The sequence below is a fragment of the Anopheles coluzzii genome, chromosome 2, assembly GCF_943734685.1.
Source record: "Anopheles coluzzii chromosome 2, AcolN3, whole genome shotgun sequence".
Taxonomy (NCBI): Eukaryota; Metazoa; Arthropoda; class Insecta; order Diptera; family Culicidae; genus Anopheles; species Anopheles coluzzii.
Genome location: NC_064670.1, coordinates 87,855,518 through 87,879,088, shown reverse-complemented (window position 1 = coordinate 87,879,088; position 23,571 = coordinate 87,855,518). Strand labels below are relative to the sequence as shown.

Genomic DNA, 23,571 nt, shown 5'->3' with positions numbered 1-23,571 from the left:
ATACACTTAAATAATGGAGAATAAATTATTTATGTTATGTTTATTATGTTTATGATATTAGTTCAAACTCCTTTTTGACTTTTATTTATTACTAAGCAAGAACTGTTGGATCTACCCACAATACTGTGCTGGAATTCTTTCACCGCCCATCGATGTGTGTGTTTTGAAATTGATTTAAATTAGATGTTAATGTTTCAATGGGTTCCAATGGAAATGTATACAATAGGCTGTTTATTAATAGCAATCGAATTACACTGTTCTACATTAACAGGAAAGCTGTATAGAGCGGTTTAAACTATACTAAGAATTTCAGACAACCTTCGGCAAATATCAACGTCTGCTTCAATTTAGCGCTGAATATGAATGGCACGTTTTGTTTGCTTTCTTTTCACCAATCCACCATTGTACTTTTGCCTCACTTGCAGAAATCAATTCTACCTCCAGCGACGATAACGCATCGAACGGTGAGGAGGATGTCCTTTATCAGCGTGGTGCATCGTTCAGCGCCAAACTCGACATATCCGATCTGCACATATCGATGAAATCGTTCGACGATGACGATGGAGCCGAAGAAGCGAAAACGACGTCGGGCGGTAGCGGAGGCCGGCAGGGAGCGGTCACCAAAGCGCGACCCCCATCGAGCGCGAACCCGAACAGCATCAACGCGAAGAGCGATGAATTAGCGCGAAGAAAGGCAAACCGTAATTGGAAACTCGAACCGTCCTCGAAGCAATCGGCGAATGCGAATGAGGGCCGCGCCCGCTCGTCAAGCCGCAAGGAAAAATCCATCCAAAATGATGGCCTGCCCGCGCTGGTGACGGCGTACGGTGATGGCATGCGGCATGATCAGCGGCAGCAGCAGCACCAGCAGCAGCATCCGAAGACTTCCGCTTCCGGCAGTGACCGGCGAAAGTTTAACGCAACATCCGCTGGCAGAAAGGGACCGGGTACGGGCGTTGATGATACTGGCACTGGCAGCAGCAATATGCCACTGGCGAGTGATATGGAAATCAGTGGCATATCATTACACTCGCCCCTTTCCGGTGAAGACCGGGGTCGGTGGCAGCGAGCCGGTGTGCCGGATATGGCAGTGTCATCGGCGTCAGCTGCACTGCTGGCGGTTGACGAGGACGATGATGATGCTGACGACGGTGCATCGGAAATAAGGGCCCTACCGTTGTTGGCTGGCTCGCAGGAAGATGAGGGAATGCAGCAGACACAGCGAGAAGGGAAATTACCTCCGGAGGCAATGGGGCGCGGTGTCGTGAGTCCCCACGAGCCCATCATGCAGGGCGTCAGCGGTGACGGTTTGGCAATGTCAGCCGAGCCTCGCACTAATGCAACACAGCAAACAGCAGAAGGTGCTGCGATAAGGTAGGTCGAGATTGGGTAGACGCATAATTTGTATCATTCTTTGGTGTGCTAGAACATTGTTGTACTATTTGATCATATCTACCCCAAATGTCAGAGGATATTTACTGCAAAAGTATCGCATGTGAACTTCTTCTAATTATCATTCCTTTATTAAGTTGACTTTGTTACATTTAATACATTTAATTGAAATCGTATTTATCATCCAGGTGACGAAAATCCAATCCGTTCATACCGTTCATCCGTTTCTAATTAAACAAAAAAACTTATCAAGAGCCTTAAACAGGGCAGCTTAATGTGTCTGTTCATTCTGATCATATTGAAAATATTTTTCATTAATGAAATAATTTAAAGCATCAGCTCATTAAAAAATAGAATTTCCGCCCAAGTGGAAACATTTACAAAATCAACTAAAGAAACAGACGTCATTCGACGGTGTCGTTTGTCAAATGTTTGTTTTATGTAAATCAACTCATTACTGATGCTTTTTAAAATAAATCAAATTAACTTGAGCTCTGTGGGTGTAAGAATAGAAAAAGACACCTTGAATGTGGTTCAAGGCAAAATTCATCGGTTTTTTTTTGCCATTGATTTGGGATCTGTTTCATATGCTCGTTTAAGACGCAGCAGAATCTAATTTGTTTTATTTGGTGTAACTTAAACGACTCCCTCTTTTTCTCCATTAATCGCTTCAGCCAACCGTGCACACTTGATTGTGGCTCCGAAGGTACCTGTTACATTTCGCCGGAAGGATCGTCGTCACTGATGCGTTGTCTGTGTGCTTTCGGCAAGACAGGGCAGCGCTGCGAAGAAGGTAAGATAAGCAACTAACTGATATGTGTATAGTGTGAGTTGTATGCTACGCTCTTTGACAGAATTGTATCACGTTGTTTGACTTTAAACAAATTTGGATCGAATCGCATTTTAACAAAAGTTTTCACTTTCCTCGTTTAACTGTATTTGAACTGTACTTTATAGAGACATCCATAATCAATGTGTAAAAAATTGTAAAAAAGCGGCATTTTTTAATGCTTAGTATTGTTGGTTTCGTTTTGTTTATTTGAAAATAATTAGTAAATAAATTATTTATATTTATTATGATAATAAAGGGGGATGATTCATTCTAGGTTTGAACCCACGGCAGGCTGGTTGTTTAGTCGTACGAGTTGATGATTATATTACGGGACCGCCAGCTATATGTTTTACTAAATTGCTTCATTAGGACAATTCTGTTAAGCACCGTACCACCTTCGATCTTCATCGAGATCAGGCCATTGATATGCTTGAACATTTTTACATAGTTTCTCGTTTTTACAGATTGCAAAACTATGTCAAAAGATACACTTGGGTGACAAGTATGAAAACTGCGTATTGTTTCGGGAGAGCATACTATGTTCTGACACATTCGTTTCAATTGTATTTTACCATAATGTCGATGAAAAAAAGCTTTACACAATAGCATGTCTCAATGCTCACACTTTTTACATTAACTTTCCCATTAGTTAGATTCAGCGCAAGAAAACATTCACCCCATTACTTTTATCACCTGTTTGTTCCTCTGAAATTCAAGTTGTGTTTGTCTTCTTGCGCATTAGTCAAGATACCGTGGTTCGTAGTCTCTGTGAGTATTTTACTCTCTGCAATGTCCATTTAGCCGGCAAGACATGTGGCAACGATCGGGTGAAATTTTGCCCATCGCTGGCAGCAGCCAGCAGAAAAGAATGCGCCTCAGTACGACGATATTGAATTCGGAATTCCGTGTCAGCTTGGAATGCCAATTTTGTTCTGTTTTAATGAACTCGATCTGTGAACGCGGTGTCCGAATGGACTTGAGGGCGAAAGAGCATAGCAAGAAACAAATATGTGTGTGTGTGTGTGTGTGTGTGTGTGTGTGTGTGTGTGTGTGTGTGTGTGTGTGTGTGTGTGTGTGTGTGTGTGTGTGTGTGTGTGTGTGTGTGTGTGTGTGTGTGTGTGTGTGTGTGTGTGTGTGTGTGTGTGTGTGTGTGTGTGTGTGTGTGTTGTGCGTATCGTGCTGGTGATGTTGGTTGGATGGTGTTGCACCATGAAGCCTTTGCATGGTTCCAACAGTCGGACTGGTGGGTAACATTTGATCGCCTTGCCGAGATATGGTACGATGTTTTCAGCATTTGCGCTATTACGCCAAAGGATGTAGCCGTACGGTTCACGCGGGTTAGAAAATTTCCGTCTAGAATGGATGAATTAAGTTTTGCCTTTTACTAACTTTATGAGAGTTGTTTTACATAATTGTCAACATAGTGTTGCGGAGTTGTACTAGTTTTTTTTTTCTAAATTGCTTGTAAAATGTCGCTAACGCGCATTACTTTAAACGAACTGTTGTTTTTATTATGCTATTCTTTGGCTCCAATTTTAAATCACATTTTCCGAAAAGATTTTCCGCTTAGTAAATACGGCGCTACAGCAACTATACGCTATCTTATACCATTTAAAGCGCAATTGTTCCATCCAACTTACACAACTATTCCACTGTCAACGGTTCCGATCAGGAAAATTGTTTGCCGGAACAACTTTTTTCCGCGCTAAACTTTTACTCCAATTGAAGGTAAATATGAGATATCAACTCTTGGATTGGTAGTATCCGTATGGCGGGAACAGAGATGCATGCACAGGCATGACAGAAGTAACCAGGCAGCAACGCACATACGGGAGGAAAAGTTTTCTTCGATTGAAATTAAAAGTTGTCTGCCAGGGCAATAAAAACCCTCTGATTTCAGTTTCATTTCGCCATGCGATGATTTTGCCCTTTCGTCGAGCGATGGCATCGAACCAGAAAATTTTCTGAGGAGTATTTTCTACACTTCAGAGGGAAGAGTTTTTTTTTGCTCCTGGTGACAGTATGTGTTGCTGGAATATAGGTGATCATTGGTGCATGATTCGTGCGTGTGTATGTGAGTGGAATGGCCTTTGTTCCTGTGGAGAGGGACACTGAAGTCTTTCTTTCTTTTTAGTTACGGTGCCATCTGCCGGGTGGCTTTGAAATCTACCTTACCATGTTAAAGACTTTGCCTACTGTGCAATGGAGGTGGAAAATTGATGAAAAGTTTTTTTTTATCAAATTGGAATACGGTTGATTGCGTGGGTTTTGCTATTTGCCGTGAAATAATCATAAAACAAACTTTAATTGAATTGGTTTGAATGAGCACGCAGGAATACTTCAATACCTTCCTGAAGTTTAGATGTACAATGTACCTGAAGAGAGATATTGTAACACCTTGTACGGCAAGCTTGTTTTTAGAAAAGTAATAGTTATTTTACAGTATATTAGTAAGAAATAAATATTCAAGCATTTTCACTACATTGCAATGAAAGATTGCTTCCGTACACGTATTTGTAAATTCTTCATCTAACTCGTCTTTAGAAAACATAATGTTTAAAGCACCAAAACCACTCAGCTTGAATTGTCAATTGGTCTTTGAAGTTGCGCTTCTGCTTTCCTTAAACCCGTGTACGCTTGGTCGGTGACTGATGCACGTTCAAGCATCTCGTTAGCCAAACATTCTGTACACCAGACATTAACGATACCAAAATTTTCTGCCCAAAATCCGGAACGAACCGCAACCGTACGGGAGGGGATGAAAAGAAAAAACAAAGAAAACATCACAACATTTTACGCGGTTATGTGGTGTAGGTGAACATTTTTGTACCCATGAGTCAAAAGGAAAGTGAAAGATATTTGTGCGAACCGCTTCACCCGAGATGGTTCAGCATTTTGGCGAGCGAGAGAGATACCACCGCGTTCCGATCGCTAAGCACGAATATAAAATTAAATGAATTTTCCTAAACCAAAATTTGCCCCTGCAGCGAAGCGTGGATGCTGTTGTGAAATGGCAAAAAAAAATGGTGGCACAAGGAAAAACCCACTCCAAGCTACGGGTAGCTCAGCTGGAAGGAAAAGTTTTGTTTCCTTGGGCGCCCGTCACCCCGCCGTTTTCGTTGCTAGCCAGAGCTTTTCACAGTGCTTCAAGGGCCACGAATAGTCCTTGGTGGGAAGTTATTTTTACACTTCATCTACCTACCCATTACCCGGGAATCAGGATCGAAAAATCAACTTCCCGTCAATGGGAAGGTCTATTGGAAGGTACATTTTGTTTTCACACTTTTTATTTCACTTTTTCTTCAGCGGAGCCTTCTAGATTGCTTTAGTTTTTTTTTCTCAATCTACCTGTTTTGTACCGTACCTTGAATAAAAATGTGCAAAGGCAACGCCATACTCTTGGTATCTGCGTCCTGCGCAGATAGCATTCGTGTTTAGTTTGCAGATAAATTACAATTATGTGTTCATGCTTTACGTCTTTGTAATGCTCACATCCTGATGTTTGCAGCGCACCTTTTTGATCCTTCCTGGCGCGTTTTGATACACGCGAAGATGTTTGTAAAAAGATGTTTCAGTGCTTTCCTTTACACACTCATTACTGGTTGATGAGAATTTACTTTATCATAACTGATGAATATGTAAATGTATATATTTGTACACTTTACACGACTGGTGAATTACTTCTTGTAATACTACTTTTGAATAGGTAGACTTTGGAAGTCTTACGGCTGTTTTTGATGAGATGCTTGGCAACCTTTCCAATGACGGATGAAATTCATGACACAAATCAATTTCAATACAAAGAAATATCTTATAGTGTCTATTGTATAAAAGCAAATCTTACAGCCAATCCAACATTTGTATCATCCGTTTACGTCTATCGAAAGATCAGATAAATTGCATCAAATCATTTATTGATTGACTAATTTGCTTGAGCTTACCAGGACTCCTTATTACAACATTTAAACACCTCACATGGATACTGACATAACTTTTACCATAAATATCACTTATCATAAATTTGTTAATACTTTTTATTACTGTTAAAGGACGTCACTTCTGTAGAATTTAGAAACTTGTCCAGACAATTTTAATAGCACATGTTCCGTGTTATTTTAATTTGATTCTTCTATATTTTTAAGTGTTGCGAAACTGTAATTGCAATAATGTGACGCAGTGGGTTTAGCTTTCATTACATCAGTTCAGTTTAATGAACTGTCTATACGGAACAGTCTGAAACAAACAGGGTTTTAGAAACCCAACTAAACGGATTTTCCACCTTAACCTCTTTCACTGTCAATAAGTTATATTTTACGTAGAAAAACATTGCAAAGTATTTTTATATTATTATAAAAAGATTTCTGTAATTTTCTCATAATAAAGCAATCTTCATCATTTATTCAGAAGATAAAGAAAGAATGAAAAAACTTATTTACTTAACTCATAAGATATGTGAATACAATTCAATTCATACAAGCAAATCGCTATTTATGGTAAAGGGTTAAATAATTGGAATGCAATTGGCTATGGCTGCATTTTACCCTATGTTCAAAACGATCCAATGGTTTGGTTTAATAGACCATCAGTTGCCTGCAATCGAGATGGGAATTATCTTTTGAGTTCATTCAAGACACTTCATCAACAGCCGTTCTTATGGCCGTACGTTATTCAACATACGGTTTGTCGATATATTTATGCAGCTTGGTTAGGGTGCTGCTGTCGAAAGAAGCCACTGTAACATGTCCTGGTGAAATATCATGGTGCAGTGAGCGCTGCCGGTACGCTGCCATCTGTAACGTTTGGCAGAATAAAAGACTTTCAACAAACTGACAGCTCATCCGTCCTGTATTTTACACAAAGTACAGCGTACCGTTTGTACCATTAGCGTCCTGCTCTGCACTCGTCTGAGCCCCGGATCAGCTTTTTGTAGCAACGACAACAAGCGACGACTTCTTTACATTGGGGGAGGTAAGCAATCCGGCCTGTCGCTGTAGCTCAACGCAAACGATACTGCAGTATGAAATGGACGGTTGATATCTTCTCTGGTTTGCTGATGGTACCGATGGCTATCTTTGCAATCGTGCCGTACTGAATTTTAACTGAGACAAATCGTATAGCAGCTACCTTCATCCACAACCGATGTTCGAAACTGGAGCACGTATGGTTTGAAAACTTAGAAGTAGGGCAGGTTGAACGATTGTTTCGAAATTGACATCTCTAAAAGGCTGATGGTATGTGGTAATGGTAGCCGCTTTTACGCAGAGGTCATGCAAAGGTGGAGATAACATTTCGAGACATTTGAGATGTTGCCAGTTCTAGTGACGTAAAACAGCACTAGTAATGATTAGAGGGAGAGATTCAAATGGATTGATTTACGAGAGCTGAAGCAAAATACTGAAATAAAACTGTTCAATAAAACCAGTAAAAACATTTAGAAAGTACTAAATAATTTCAAACCGTACTCGGACAGACATCTGTTCTAAGCCATCAATGCAATTGCAAGTGCTCCAGTGAAATGCCTAACATCTCCATTTCATGATTTTCTGAAAGCCAACAGACTATCATTCGTTCAAATATCTATTTCAAGATTGTTAATTGACACATGCAGCTCATTGGGCAAATAATGATTGACTGTTAGTAAACTGCTGCGTCAAGCTATCGATGGCTCTTTTGACAATTGCACAACTAAAAAAATAAATATCAACACAAATTTGGTCCTGGTAAGAGGAAAAAGCACTGACACTGGATAGCGAAGTGGTACAATACAAAGGTTTCGTAACGCCATGTATAGAAAACGATATTGAGCGCATGCTTGTCAGATGCACGACCGACAGCAGAAAAACAAGTGAGAAATCCATTACCTTGCTAGTGCTTCGTGCCACCATTCTGCGAATGTCACTTGGGTAGATTCGGGGTACGCGATGCAATTTGCTATCACTGTCAGCATACGCCACTCGTCGTAAGGATGCATCATGATACGCCAGCTAGTTGGATGTTGGTTTCGCATTTTGAGGTCGCTTACTATAGAAAGCCAATGGATGTGAATGATTTCTTCGTACTCTTTGTTCGTAGTCATCCTGATTGCTGATGTGTTTGTTCGATACAGTTCCTATTCAGCGATAAAATGTCATCCAACGTGCTTCGTGGTTCTCAGATCTGCGATATGAAGCAGTTTTCATATAGCTAGATTGCACAACAGTTTTAATGGGAACGAAAAGGTTGAATTGAATCTTTTTGTGAAATATGTCTATTTTTAGAATTAAACTTGATTTATCAGTTTAAGTTAGTTGAAATCAATCAGTTTTCAGATTTTGTCTGCATTAGCTAAGCCATTATTTCCCTCTAAGTTATGGTGACCATAAATCGACACTCTCCCCAATGTTTTGAAAACAATATAACCCTATTTTGAAAAGATACTGTCTTTTGATGTGCAAGGGTGTTAATGTGCGATGAGCACTGTACCCACCTTTTGACTGATTAATTTCAGCGTCTGGTTTTGCTGGAGGGGTTAGGAGTTTGCTTATTTCATTTTAAGTTTACTTCACACTATGCAACAACAACCCCTACAGGGACACATAATCTTAAGCATAAACATTTCGTACAAAGGATTAGACGCACACCCGCGTCTGCCATAGCATAGCTTGGGGTAACACTGAAATTGAAATCCTTCACCCGCGGTGGCATAAATTTGAAAACTTTTCAATCCGTGGGGGTACATTTTCTAAACACCATCATACCGATGGCAACATCAAACACGACAGAATACAGTCGCTACCCAGGCGCACAGGAACCTCGAACGAATGATCCTGGAAAATTCCGGAAGGGAGCTTCAACTAGAAGGCTCACGAAAAACTATCTCCCTCGTTGCTGTGGCAACTTTTCTGCTGACAATGAGGGTGTGCATGTACGTATAGGATGGTTGCAAACTTTTTCCACCGGAACGAGGATGAACATTTTCGCTGACAAGGGTAAGCTTCGTCTCGGTGGGGTGGGTTTTCTTCGACCAAACTCCCGTGCAAGGAAACCGGAAAATCCAATAAAGCGGCTTAAGTTTTAGTGACTAAGCGTATCTGCGGGCTTGGCAGAAAACCCCGGGAGCGGATCCGGCGAACTCTGTTCCGTTCGTGGATGTTGCCGATGCTACTTGGCCGGCACTGTAGCACATATCAATTGATTGTTTCCATCACGAAACAATCACCGACCACCATGGTTTTGCGCTCGAATGGTAATTAGATTGACGGTGAAAAGGGAAAAAATACTCATAACGGTTTCGGGAGAAAAGTTAACGAAGCATGTACGATTTCGTTCTACATTGTATCCATTTTTCCAGTAGCAACAACAAACCTTGGGCGATTTAGTTCGAAAAATGGATTTGTGTTAAATAAGGCTTTCTGGGAAGGATCATACATAAAAATTTGTTTTATCTGTATCGTGCAGTGCAATTTTTGTGAGGATTTTTGTAATAAAGCTCACACAAAAACAATTACAAGATATGTGGAACGTCATTCAGTATTGAAGAATACATTATTTTACTCTCTCTCTCTCTCTTCTTTTTTGCAGATGCAAAAGTGAACACTCCAAGATTTAGTAAACATTCGTGGGTTGCATTTCCAGCGCTCAGAGGAGCTTACAAACATGTTCAGGTAAGTGGTGGTAATCCATGAAATTGGATTTCTGCAAAATAGTTTGAATTAAATAACAATTTTTACATATTTCTCAATTACTCTGGTTTTTATGACAAAATTTTATTTGTGTGAAACCAGTTCATTATCGTTTAAGGGCCGTATGGACCATGTTGGGATACGAGTTAAAACATGTCTGGCCATATCTTGATTGATTCTATCTCAAGCACTGAATATCATTTAATATCATTTGACTTAAGTATCATTCAATATCATTTAGTAATCAACCAATTATACATTTTCAATAATTCTACCGGTTGATTAAAGCATTCAAGACTGGACCTGTAGACCTATGCTGTAGTCAAATATAAAGATAAAACAAAAAAAATGTTTTAAGCCTCATTGTAATAACTGGTTATTCTGTTATTCTGAATGTTGAGTTATGGGAATATTTTAATAATTAAACGCACTTGTTCAACATACACTAGTTAATGTTAGTAGTTAATACACTAAACAAAAATAAATAAGACATAATCTTACTGTGGTTAAAACGTATGCCGCCGATAATCCGTGTTGTAGATCAATAGTGACATTTTAATAATTTTTATCACCCTGGCGTCACTGCAAGCATGTCCCGCTCCGTCTGCGGTTTGGATGTTTTTTTTCCTAAAACCTTTCAATGACACCGCACGAACGTTTACATTATGTATTCCTTGTTTTTGAGTTTCTATTATCAATCAAACAGAAACAAACCAACAAAAGCAAAAAAACACACGCATAGCTCCGTTGTCTGTATGCCGGATCACACATATCACCGGGATCAATTTGTTAAGCCGTTGTTGCTGCGGTGTGTGATGAGTTTTTGTATCTCTCGACGCTCGTTTTTTTATACTTGCTTCTTTCCAACATACGCCACAAAACAGTGCACTATCAGTGTCAATTCCAAAACCGACCTTACCGACACGTACACACTCATACACACACATACACAATCCCAATCAACGCCCGACGGCGTTATAGAATAGTGCAATTCTGCACCACACTTTGCCCATGCCAAAAGGGTTTTAGGTTCAACACGCAACACGAACAATTTTTACCGAGCGCAAAAGCGCGACGCAACAAAACCTACCTACCCAAACCCACAGAAAGATAAACGAAGGGACTTTCCATCTGCGTGACGAGGAAAAAAGGATTTCATTGCAGTCGTGCTCTGTTCAGTTCCGTTCCATTTTCACCCTACAGCAAACACGGCGCACTGTCGAACATAAATGGTTAGATGAATGGTTTTTGAGCTTTTGGGCTGAGGCTGTGTTTGATGCGCGCATTTTCCCCACTTTAACTGCGGGCGATAGACTGGAAGCAGAAAAAATACATTCAATGGTTACCCCACACTCTCGGCCTTAGGCTCACGCGCTTAGTGTAGGTGTGTTTGTGAATGCATCCTTGTTATTGTTATGATACTGGGGCCAACATGAGAGGACGAAAGGACGAATGGCGCTGACCGTTAGTTCACACATAAAAAAGAGGTTCTCATTTTTGTTCCGATAATTCAGATCCTGCTGGTGCCGGTAACACCTTGTTGGGTTTGGTGAGAATGACGTTTTGTTTTCAGTTTATGCTTCTGTTAGCTTGTTTGTTGCTGTTTTCATTTTTACGTCGACCAAAAAAACACAACTGTGCAATGTTTTAAAATATTGAGTTTGTTGTTTGGTTGTAGTATATAAGTGTGTGTGTGTGTGTGTGTGTGTGTGTGTGTGTGTGTGTGTGTGTGTGTGTGTGTGTGTGTGTGTGTGTGTGTGTAAATTTTGTTTGTTTGATGTCGCTGTTCGCATTGGATCCGCTTCTCGTGCTGTGGTTTAACGGTGCACTATGTATTTCGGAATACTTTTTACTCAGTTTTGCATGAAGTATCATGAATGAGAGGTTTTTTTACTGTTAAGTTCAGTGCATTCAAGTGAATTCAAATCGAATATTCGTACACAGAACATTGAAACATTCGACTACAACCTACCGACTCTAAAAATAGTTTTCATAAAAAGAGGTTAAATGCTTTGAAAAATATTTTAAATTTATGTAAAGCACATACAACGACTAATGAGGCAAACAAAGCTCTTGAAACCAACACAACTAACATTTTGTTTATGTACTTTATAAAATGGGTTTTAATGTTTCCACAATATTTGATAATAATCTCTCATGTGTTTTTGTGTCTCCTCTAACTCCAGCTACACATCGAGTTTCGACCGGAATCGTTTGATGGAATTTTACTACTGACCGGCGAGCGAGACGATTTGACGGGAGACTTTATGGCTCTGCTGCTGCACCAAGGGTTCGTCGAGTTCTGGTACGTACACTCAAAAACGCACTGTAAATTCAACAGATTCTGCAGCACTCGCTTGATCGCAACTGGCTTGAATTGCACTCTAAAGTTTTATAACAACTTATAGAATTAATCATCAAGGGAAAACGTGCAATAGGGGCTATGTGCGTTGTAATCCATTTTTGCCAAATAAATTAAAATGAACCAACTCCGAAAGCACACGCCAGAAAGTGAACCATTTTCCCCATTACGAGAAACTGTAAAACTGTTGGTAAATGAAGCACACAGTCTTCTGCCTACCAGGTCGTTTGTTAGAACGGAGGCCCTTTTCGGCTAATGGCGCTTACCATTAGTTAACCCGGAAAGGAAGGGTTGTTTGTGCAACAACAAGGAGCAATGCGAAAATAAAAAAATCTCACACCAAATGGCACATAAAAAAATGTACATAGCAAAAGGATAACCTTTTTCTGGTTGCTGCTCTGCCTCATTTGCCTTATTTTAAATGCAACACATTTCCCGCACACTCACAGTCTCCTATCCGCTCGCTCAAGCTTTACGTCTGCCATGAGACTTTACACGCCACACTTAAAAATAGATCCATTCCGTCAGTTTGTTTGCTTTGGGTGCGCTTAATTTACAAATACACCACCAAGTGCAAACGCTGGCGCTTTAAAGTGAAACGTCCCGGTACAATATCCTTGTCGTTGGCCCTTATTTTGGGTAGGGGTGGTACGTGTTTCGGACGGTCTGCTGTACGATATTTCCTCTCCCCGTAGCAATGTTCGAAAATGTTTGTCAACAACTTAATTGAGTTACAGCATGAAGGTTTTGCCTTTAATGGTGTTGTTCCAATCGACCGGAATGGTAGCACGGAGAGTGGAAGAAACATATTGACTTAGTTCACTTGCACGTGACAATAACGAACCGAGAAAAATTAAAGGCAGTGTGCTAGTATGTGTGTATGTGCTATTTTCAACCTTTCTACCGAGACAGGGTTTGGAAAGCGATCTCAACATTTTGGGCGCACAGTTTTGAAGTATATATTTTTGCTCTAACGCCACATTGATTGGCAAGCTAAAGATCCTTTCTTAGCCTTCTTATTTTAGCAAGCAAAGCACAATCATATTTGCTTTTGTTGGAGACTGAAAGCGGACGTTGAAAACAAACAACCTTTTTTGCTGGAATTGGTTATATAGATTTATCGATCAAAATGGTTGCTTATTTGATAGGTTTGGTTGTTTAGGAATCACGTAATAATAAAATTAAAAATTATACTTGTTCATTTATAGATTCTAGGAACTATCCAATTTCCCGTCAAACATTTACCAACCTGACTCAGCAAGATTATGCAAGAACATTATGGTTGGTATCTTGCCCACAAACAATTATGTCGTTTCTTTCTCAAATTACGATATATTACCTACGAATAGAAGTATAGCCTTATTAAGTATTTTCATTCAATCATTCATTGACTGTATCAACAATAAATATCTTGTTTTAATAATGTTTTATTTTGGACTTGTATGCTAGGATTAAAAATGCAGTAAGGGAACTAATAACACGCATTAACTCAATACCGCACTTAAAAACAAGTTAATATTGATGTTTAGATTCGTGGTAACTTTTCTAAGCATCTATTAAACGGTGAGAGAGTTAATATTTTTCAAAAGTTTTTTTTATTGAATTAACTCATTAACAGTCTCTTATATTAGAAACGTTAAAAAAATTCCACAAGGAGTGAGTTCTCCGAGCCGTTGAACTATATCCGATTTTAACCTAGTCCATTTGTCCTTTCCTACGGCCCTATCCAACACACCGCATAAAACGCAACATTCACATCTTCATTTCTCGATCCAGCCTGACCAAATTGCCGGAAACCGACCGATGGCCACCCATTTGTGTGCCAAGAGTACCAAGGATTACCACGAAATTCATGTCGGCTCGAGCTCGGTCCGGCGGCGGGAGAGACAAAAACTTGCGCCCATAAATCAGCTGGCAACTGATATTTATGTGTACATTAATTTCCTAGGAATGTTCAATTATGCAAGATAAATGTATGTGTTGAACCACTTCGACAGGCTGGTTTGGATGCTTCGGATGGGTGAAAGCAAACGGCGCAACTGCAACTACCGTTCTGGGGCGAACACTTTTCCGCTTTGTTACGCGTTGGGTCGTATGTGTGGATGTGTGGGTGAATGTGTCCAAGCCTGCATGCCCGTTGGGTCACCACCATTACCACTCGACGTTTTCATGGGCGAGGAAAAGGATCCCGACAGAGACACAGTGTGCAGTGGGGGGTGAGGCTTGCCAGCGTCTGGTGCAGAGTTGTGCCCGGTTCGGTGTAGTAAATGGAAAATATTTGCTGACCATTTTTCATGATTCGAGGCTTGCGGGTACCACTTGAGTGTCTTGTTTAGCGGCTAGCATAAACTATGCTCTGGCTCCGATGGGGTTTCAGAATCGGTGCTCACACATGCGAACAGGATAGTACCTACATTTAGGACGAATTGTTGCAGTGAATAACGAAAGAATCACTTTAAAACTACCTGTTGAAAAATTATATCCAACTCAATGTAAAAGAACTGCTTGTTATTAACTTGTATTGTAGGTTTTAAAAAGATCAACGAAACACCTTGTTATGCATAGGAGGTAAAGTATAAAGAAGCGTTAAGTGTATATTTTTATCTATTTATTTATGTAGCTACTCTTAAATGAAAAGTCAAACCGAAAACAAACAAGACTGATTTCTTAAAGTAATCTTGTTAGCAAAGCTCTTCATAAATATCAAGTTTGACACCGTAACTCAACATATAATTGTTCTAACGCCTCAATTAGACGTACATTGTTGTTGAAAGTGCAAGCCTTAGCTTAATGCTACCCATCACGGCTAGTGTGCTAATAAAGTAATTTATTTCCAGACAGAACACTTTCCGCTCTAAACAGAATAAATCCTTGCTACGTGCCACAGTACATGCAGCATGTTAGCGCAATTCTACACTTTGATGCACACTCCCCTGCACAATCCATCTTGGACACGAAAGCAACTCTTCTAGAAAGTATGACCCATTCCCTATACCGACTCCGACAACTGGCGTGATAAACGATCCCTCTATTGGTGTCAATATTTCCTTTCCGATAGCCTCGTGCCCGTATCATATCAACCGGCGGGCGGCAAAATGGATCGATGACTATTGTTCGAGCGCGAAAGTGGAACGAATTAGTTTTAATTGATGATAGATGAAGCTGGGCGGGAAAAATTACCGACACGTTTTATTTACTTTCCGCTGCACAAAAGCTCGTCCACCAAAGCTCGCCGCTGCAGTGGCTGGCGGGGCCGGAGGTCGGCTTATTGAGAAGACTTTGATTGGGACGTTGATGAGGCTCTATGGTCTTTTCGCATTTCGACCGAAACCTTCAACCATTCTCCGTGCTCGCTCCGATGAATGCGGAACAATATTTTCAGTCGTACCATTGTGAATTATGTAGACTCCTGTCATTGGCAAGGATAATTTTCACATCGTTAGGCGTTTCGCTCCGAAAGCGGAACGATGGCAGTAACTCGTACAGCTTCACTCAACAGTCACATTTTAAGCTGTGAGCATGACAAAAGATAATGGATGGCAGTCGTTTAACGGGAGCGCAAGAGTTGAATGGGATGGGCAGACAAATGAAAAGTTTTCAATCGCCCCTAAAACAGTGAGCTCTAGCGCTGAAACTTTGCCATTTTAATCCGCTCGCTGGTAAGCCGATTGTGTTGGACTTTACTACTAGAGAATGCCGGTTCAAAATTTGCCATCAGAATGTATACACTAACGAACAGGCGAACGGTTTGGGCAAGTTGTCGGGTATAAATTACCCGTTCGGAAGACATATAATAGTCGGAGTCTGCATATCTTTAAAAGATACTTCATTCCTGAACTTTCATCATAGGCCAGCATAACCAATTTGTTATCTATTTTGGAACGCAATTATGTCTCGATTGTTATTGAGATAGTATCACATTCATTCGCATTGTTTCTTGAATTTATATCTACATCTTTTCTTCTTTCTTTCCTTCTTTCTAATAAAACAGGTTCGATTGTGGATCTGGAATGGGTCGCGTCAAGTCAGAGGAAACGATCGTCCTTAACCAGTGGAACACTATTACCATCTATCGGCACCGGTGGGACGCGTGGCTCGTACTGAACCAAGGCAACCGGGTGCAGGGACGCTCCAAGGTAAGGAATATTTTTCACGCGCTTCAAGTTGACCGAGCTCAGTTTCAACCTTTGAAGCTTGTGCGCGTGCGATACACCCACACGATCCAAACTACTCTTGCCGGAGCCCCGGATCGCAGTGTGGTCGCACTGCAGCAGTATCGTTGTCCGTATTGCATCACCAAGACCACAAATTTCATCAGGATTGTTTGTATTTTCCACAACAAAAGAATTTGTGCATTGCACTGCAATGCCAACTGGAAACGGAGCTAACCGCACTGTGGTGTAGTTGGTGAGATTCGCCGGAACCAACTCCATCCAACTCGCACCGGAACCGCAAGTGCAAGACGGGGGGCGAACTTTCTTCCCGATCGGAACTTCTTCCGACGCCTTTGTCGGCGTGGAAGCAGCAGAGTGTTCGTTTCCCGGGCAAGGAAATTGCAGTATTATGCTGCGAACGGAAGAATACAAATTGATTATTTTTGCAACTTTGCTCCGTCCGAAGGCGGGCAACCCCGGCAGCTGCTGGTGCGGCGAACGAGGGTGCTGACCGATTGTTTCGTCCCGGGCTGCTCCGGGTGTGGTTGATTTGTGTGACGTTCGCAAAGGGGTTGGGTAGGTTGCGGAGGCGGGAGAAGAAATCGTTACTGCATTCATTTCCGAATAAATAACATTGCAGCGAAAAGGGTCGTGGGTGCATCTGCTTTGTGTGGAATTGGGCAACAGTTTTTGCTTTGGATGGACCTCAAAACTCGCATTGGTTTTGATGCTCGAGTACCTTAAGCTTCTGAAGGGAGTGTTTTGCTGTCTGCCTGCTGTCTAATGTTATTTTGAGAGATATGTATCCGATGTGGTTTACTGTTTTAGCTAGAAATTATAAGTATAATTATTTATATTTTACAGAACAACTGGTAATCTATTTTAATCTAGACTTTGGATCTTGTAAGAGGTATCAAAATTTTATGATAGCTTTGATTCTTACAATAAAACAATCTTTTTATTTTGATGCTTGATTGTAAATGATTTTTGAATCGATCAATATCTTTTTATATCAATATCTTTTTATTTATTTATTTGAAAAAAAAAACAAAGCATCCCAATAATAGAATTTCTGTTTTCAAATGATTTAAATAGCAATTTCAATCGCTTTGAAATAGCTTTGTTTCATTTCCAGAAAAGCCAGTGTTGCATTTCACATACATGTAAACGGAGAATTCTCCCTCTGCTTTCGTTGCTAATTATTTACCGTTTGGATTGAATAGTGCAATTTCAACAGCAACATCCTTACGATCAACAGTCGTGTAAAATAATATTTACGCTGCTATCGCTTGCATGTAAATCAATTGTACTGCATCCACCAGTTTCAGCGTTCCTATTGTTCCGATTTTTAACACTCCTGTACAAACTGTTGGCCGGACTTTCGCTGTGTTAAATACAGCACAAACTCAACGTCATGATGTTGCTGGAATTAACAATTTTACAACGACAAGCTCTTGCCATGCGCCTATGTTGTCCTCCAACCGCGCCAACGCGAACCCTTTTCCGGAAGCACAGCAGATAGGTTTCCGGATGAAAACCAGTTGCATAATCCCTGCGCTCCAACCCTCCAATCAACGCCACGTGCTCGAGAGAGAGAGAGAGCTTAGTGCCTAGCCATGGTGCAGGATACAAGCCGGAAACAATGGGATTTTAATTATGTTTACTCTCCAGATTACAGCCGGGTGCTCGTCGGAAGACCCGCTCCTGGGGGTTTCTCGTAGATGTTAGTCGAGCTTTAGCAGTCAGACAAAGGTGGTTATTGGTGAACGCTATAGTGCAACGTAAGCAGCATAGGGCCGATCGTACTCTGTACGCCCCGATAAATTAGGATGGAGCTAAGTAATTCTCAAGATTGGACCATTTGTCATCGATTGAGTGCCGGAAGGTATGGTAGGTTGGACGGCACAAAGGGACGACAAGCTACACAATCTCTTACTTGTTTTCATTAAACACAAGCGCACTGGAAGAAGTGGCTCGACTTACATGCTTCACACTCGACCAACTGAAGCATCCTTTAGCTTTTCCCAATAGCCTTGGGATTCTGTAGGATATTGCATTAATTCATATCTGACATTTCCTATCATCGGCTTATCTACAGTCGACATCAAGAATCTACAAACAAACCGTGAACTAAATCGTTTTTTTTATTCCTCGCATCCTTGATGATCGTCCCGTTTGCATTGCGGTAGCATATCGTTTCGATGAATAAATTGACCTTTTGTGTTAATATTTCACCAACACAAATTGATCACCAACGTCGGATTGCATTAATCTGTGTCATTTATCGCACGAACAATCATCGCTCGATAGTGCATCGCAGATGGATTAACGGCGTTTTCTTGTGCACAATAAAACTACTGACCTAAATGTGCACTCAATTATCGACAGCTACTAGCGGTGGCTGGCGGTGTTGTACCACACTGCATCAATTATGCACCGAGCCAAATTGTTGATCCGTGTAAATGTGTTGCCCAGACGTTCGGAATTGTGACTGTGCATGGTTAAAGTTCGCACAATTGCGTGTGAAATTTTCCTGCGATACCCGTTCCCTGACTCCACCCAAGCTCGATGTATGCTTTCCTTCGGTACCATAAATTGTCATCGTGTCGTCCGGAGATGGCGATAATTTTAACCCTGGCCTGACACAGGACCTCGACATTTCAATTCCCAGCTACTGTTGAGCGGTGGGTAATAGACACGGCTGTCATGAAGCGACCCGATATGCGTAGAAAGCTGGCGAGAAAATTGATGTTAAATGAAGTGAAAATTTTCAACAGAGTTACGGTGTGATTATGTGGGTCGAAATCGAGATTTGTCCGTAGTGCTCCTTAACACGAGTCCAACGACACGACTTCATCTACCCACGGCTATGATATTCGGGTCATGCGGGTGGGTCAGCAAGCGGCCGAATGGAGAGCCGGGCCACCCGTCAGCAATATGGCAGGGATTCAATTTGCTGCTAATGACTTAATATATCAGTCCGGCGGGCAAACGTGAGGTGGCAGTAGGTGGCTAACGATGTGCCTATAACTACTGCTGCACTTTCAAGTACGGAAATCCTTCTGATTAACGACGTGCTTAAGTCTGGTGGTTTCGGAACATATTAGCTCTGGAGCATTGAACGCGAACTTTGGCTAGGAACAATGTACCCGTGCATTCGAGTAGGTTGCCTCTGGTATAAGTGATTGTGGAGATTACGATAAGGCATTGGTTGGCAACGTGTTCCATAATGGTAGATTAACTCCCTAGGTCATTGGATGTCGATGAAGGATTCGGAATTTTCAGTTGACCAAGAAGTCCAATGAATTCAATCAGTCCATTTAGTTTCGAATGGAATGTTTAACTACTAGGTGCTGCAGTTATTAATAAGATTTAAACTATAACACTCTTCTAGCATCAGTTATCCAAATGTAACGATGTTCAAAAATAATTAGTAAACTTCAGTAAAAAAAAATTACTTACTTACTTATCCGGCACTACAACCGCTTTGCGGTCTTGGCCTGCCTCAGGAGTGTCCGAAACCGCTCACGGTCTCGCGCCTTCGTCTGCCAGTCCGTTATCCCGGCCTTAATGGCGGACGCCTCCACGCCATCTTGCCACCTCAATTTGGGCCTACCACGCCTCCTCTGTCCTTGTGGACGGCCTAAAAAGACTTTACGGTCTGGGTCGTCCGTTTCCATGCGTATAACATGGCCAGCCCACCGGAGCCTGGCGAGCTTTATACGCTGTACGACAGTGAGGTCGCCGTACATCTCGTATAGCTCGTCATTATAACGGCTCCTCCATTGTCCTTCCACACATACGGGGCCAATTATCCTTCTGAGCATCTTCCTCTCGAACGCGGCTAAGAGGGTTTCGTCAGATTTGGACAGTGTCCATGTCTCAGAGGCGTATGTGAGTACTGGTACTATATAGGTACTATATAGTCCCAGCTTCGTCCGTCGCGACAGGTTCTTTGAGGTAAACTGCTTTTTCAGGCTGTAGAATGACCGGTTGGCAGCCAGCATCCTTGCGCGCAACTCAGCTTCCATGCTGTTGTCGTTGCTGACCTTTGACCCAAGATAGGTGAATTGTGGGACGACTTCAAAAGTGCGTTCACCTATCTGTACGTCACGCCTACGTAGATTCGGATTATTTATTGGTAGGTCCGCTGATGTTGCCACAATCAGTTTGGTCTTTGCCTCGTTTATCTGCAATCCGAGGCTCTCTGCCGCCTGCTCAATCCCTTGGTAGGCTTCTGCTACATAGGAGAGCCGCAAACCAATGATGTCTATATCATCAGCGTATGCCAGGATCTGGGTTGACTTATAGAAGATGGTTCCCGTAGTCTCCACCCTCGAGTCGCGGATGGCCCTCTCTAGCGCCAAGTTGAATAGGAGACAGGCAAGCCCGTCCCCCTGGCGCAGACCCTTGGTGGTAGCAAAAGGTCCTGAGAGTTTTCCATCCACCCTCACCTGGCATGTGACGTTGGTCATAGTCATTCTAACTAGCCTTATCAGTTTGGCCGGGATTCCAAATGAGCTCATAGCGTCGTACAGTTTTACCCTGGCTATGCTATCGTATGCGGCTTTGAAGTCTATGAAGAGATGGTATGTGTCGTTTTTGTATTCAGCCATCTTCTCCAAGATCTGCCGCATGGTGAAGATCTGATCAGTGGTTGATTTTCCGTTTCGGAATCCTCTTTGATAGTTTCCTACTATCTCTTCGACGTGCGGGACAAGGCGATCCTGAAGGATCAGGGAGAATATTTTATAGGCGGTATTCAACACCGTAATACCCCTGTAGTTGTTGCAGTCCAACCTGTCTCCCTTCTTGTATACGGGGTAGATGATGCCGAGATTCCAATCACAAGGCATCGATTCGCTATCCCACACCTCAGTAACAATTTGATGAATCTCGTTTTCTAGTCGTGCACCTCCATTCTTGACCAGTTCAGCTGCAATTCCGTCGGTTCCGGGTGCCTTGTTATTTTTCAGCCGACGGATAGCCTTTCGTGTTTCTTCTATGCTAGGTGGCAGTAGCATTACACTATCTGCTAGTGGCGCTTCTAGCTGTTCGTTTAACTGGTCGTTGAGTAATTCATCAAAGTACTGAGCCCACCGCGAGAGGACCTCTGGCTGGTTACTAACCAGATCTCCATCCTTGTTGCGACAGCAGGTTACCTTAGGTACCACGTTGTTTCGGTGACCTGCTATCGCTTGGTAAAACTTTCGTGTCGGTCCGTACGCCTCTCTGGTTTGCTCGAGTTCCCGCATGTTTTGCTCTTCCAAAGCATGCTTCTTGGAGCGGTGAACTCGTTTCTCTTCGCGTCTGAGCCGTGAAAAAAAAAAATTATTTATACAAAAAATGCAGTTAGGAAAGCTCAAGCCTACCTTTAACTAAATAGTCATTATTTTCCGTTGTGTTTCATCAGTGACCCTTTCCGCCTTATTTACATTGTTGTTCTGGGCTGTTTACCGTCGCTCATCATGATCGTATCATATTTTTGCCTCCTATAGCAAGACCAATTACCCAACTTCTCATCAGCACGCATTCACATCATCAGTTTGATAAACAGAACCAAAAACCGTGCACAGCACAACGACCTTCGAACATCACACCATTGCTGATGTGTTCCCTTACATCGCTCAAGTATTATCTGCCGCTAGTATCAGCTCAATCAACGCACCTTTGCGTCTCGGTGTTGATTTTACTGTAGCTTCCATGAAAACAAAATTTCTTATCCAGATTTTCTTTGCTATTTCTTCTTTTCTCTGCTCCTGTAGGGCCTGTTTTCGCGTATCACTTTCCGTGAGCCAGTTTTCCTCGGCGGGTACGGCAACATCACTGGCCTGGACCGGAAGCTTCCCGTCAGCACCGGTTTCACCGGATGTATACGAAAGTTTGTCGCTAATGATCACGATTACAACTTCCAGCAGGGCTCACTCGGCGACGTGTCACATGGATTCGATATCCGTAAGTAAAAGTTTACCGACAACATAGCATGGAAAAAGAAACCGACCGAAAAGAAACTTCCAAGCTACCACTAGCGGCTGCGTTAGAACGTGTTCTTTTAGCGTGAAAAACAAACCACCTACAAATACACGAACTGGTAGATTTGAAAGCTTTTCTCACTTACGCATGGCACATTCTTTTTGCCCGCACGCTTTGTTGTTGCATATTTTGTGTTCCTTTTTTATGTTTTGACACATTCCGCCCCAAGGCATAAATCGACCGTGTGTATTTGCTTTCCTGTGTATCCAAACTGGCAAAACTTTTCTGCTGGATGGTAAATACGTCTAAATGGAAACACAAATTCAAGCAAAGTACAATATACAAACAATTCAGGATGGAAAACAAGTCGCCGACAAAGGGAAGACTGCTGCATGATATGGCAATCTGAGAGCAGACACCTTCAAGGCGGGAACGCATTCAACTAAAAGCAGTGATCCGTACTGAAGTGCAAACTTTTCTCTCTCCATTGTTTTGCTATAACGCTCAGCGTGTATTTTTCTCGCGGTATCATGGAATGGCCATCTTATTGTAGCAATTGGTTTTGACATTTCAGACAGAATCAGTTCATGCGGTTTGACGATATAAAGAATAAAATATGAAACCCGAGGATAAAAGACACACACACATATTTTCACAAATGGAGAACAACGCACGCGCACTGTAGCTAAATTAGTTTTTCAACTGTTGTCGTGTTGCAAGTAAGCAGTCTGGTACCATCGATCGTAAAGCGCATAAAGTGAGAATTCAATTCTAGGAATTAAAACATATCATTATGATTATATACATCAGTTTCAGTTTTCCTAATGTTTCCTAATCCTGCAGTACGCCTTAAGGCATAGCGTTCGCACGGCTTGATTGCTTTTTGAAACGGGAAATAATCTCGTAAATGGTTAAAAGCGAGGTGAATAAACCGCATTCGATCGTGATCGCGGTGTTATTTATCTTTACTACATCATTGGTTGTATGTAAAATGATTTCATTGACTATAAAACAAAAAAACCCTAGGATAAATATTGCTAATTGGAAGTATAGTGAATGGGATGTCTCCTTTTCGTTACTCACCGCACATTGTGGTTATTAATCACAATTTCAATCACATTCTTTCCATTTATACTCACATAATTCCCAAAAAAAGTAGTGAGTTGCGTTTGTTATTATATTATGTGTTATTTGATC

The 23,571-nt window shown here is 41.6% G+C and overlaps 1 protein-coding gene across 5 annotated transcripts in view; it reads left to right on the top strand.

Annotated features, from left to right (window-relative positions):
- Positions 1-23,571, top strand: part of LOC120947312 (uncharacterized) — a 139,008-nt gene that overhangs the window by 78,841 nt on the left and 36,596 nt on the right. For all 5 annotated transcript variants that reach the window (XM_040362528.2, XM_040362527.2, XM_040362530.2 and 2 more), the window contains 6 exons: positions 426-1,374; positions 2,067-2,185; positions 9,785-9,867; positions 12,072-12,190; positions 16,239-16,383; positions 22,167-22,356. In XM_040362528.2, the coding sequence (XP_040218462.2) occupies positions 426-1,374; positions 2,067-2,185; positions 9,785-9,867; positions 12,072-12,190; positions 16,239-16,383; positions 22,167-22,356 (1,605 nt within the window). The remainder of the gene's footprint in view (positions 1-425; positions 1,375-2,066; positions 2,186-9,784; positions 9,868-12,071; positions 12,191-16,238; positions 16,384-22,166; positions 22,357-23,571) is intronic.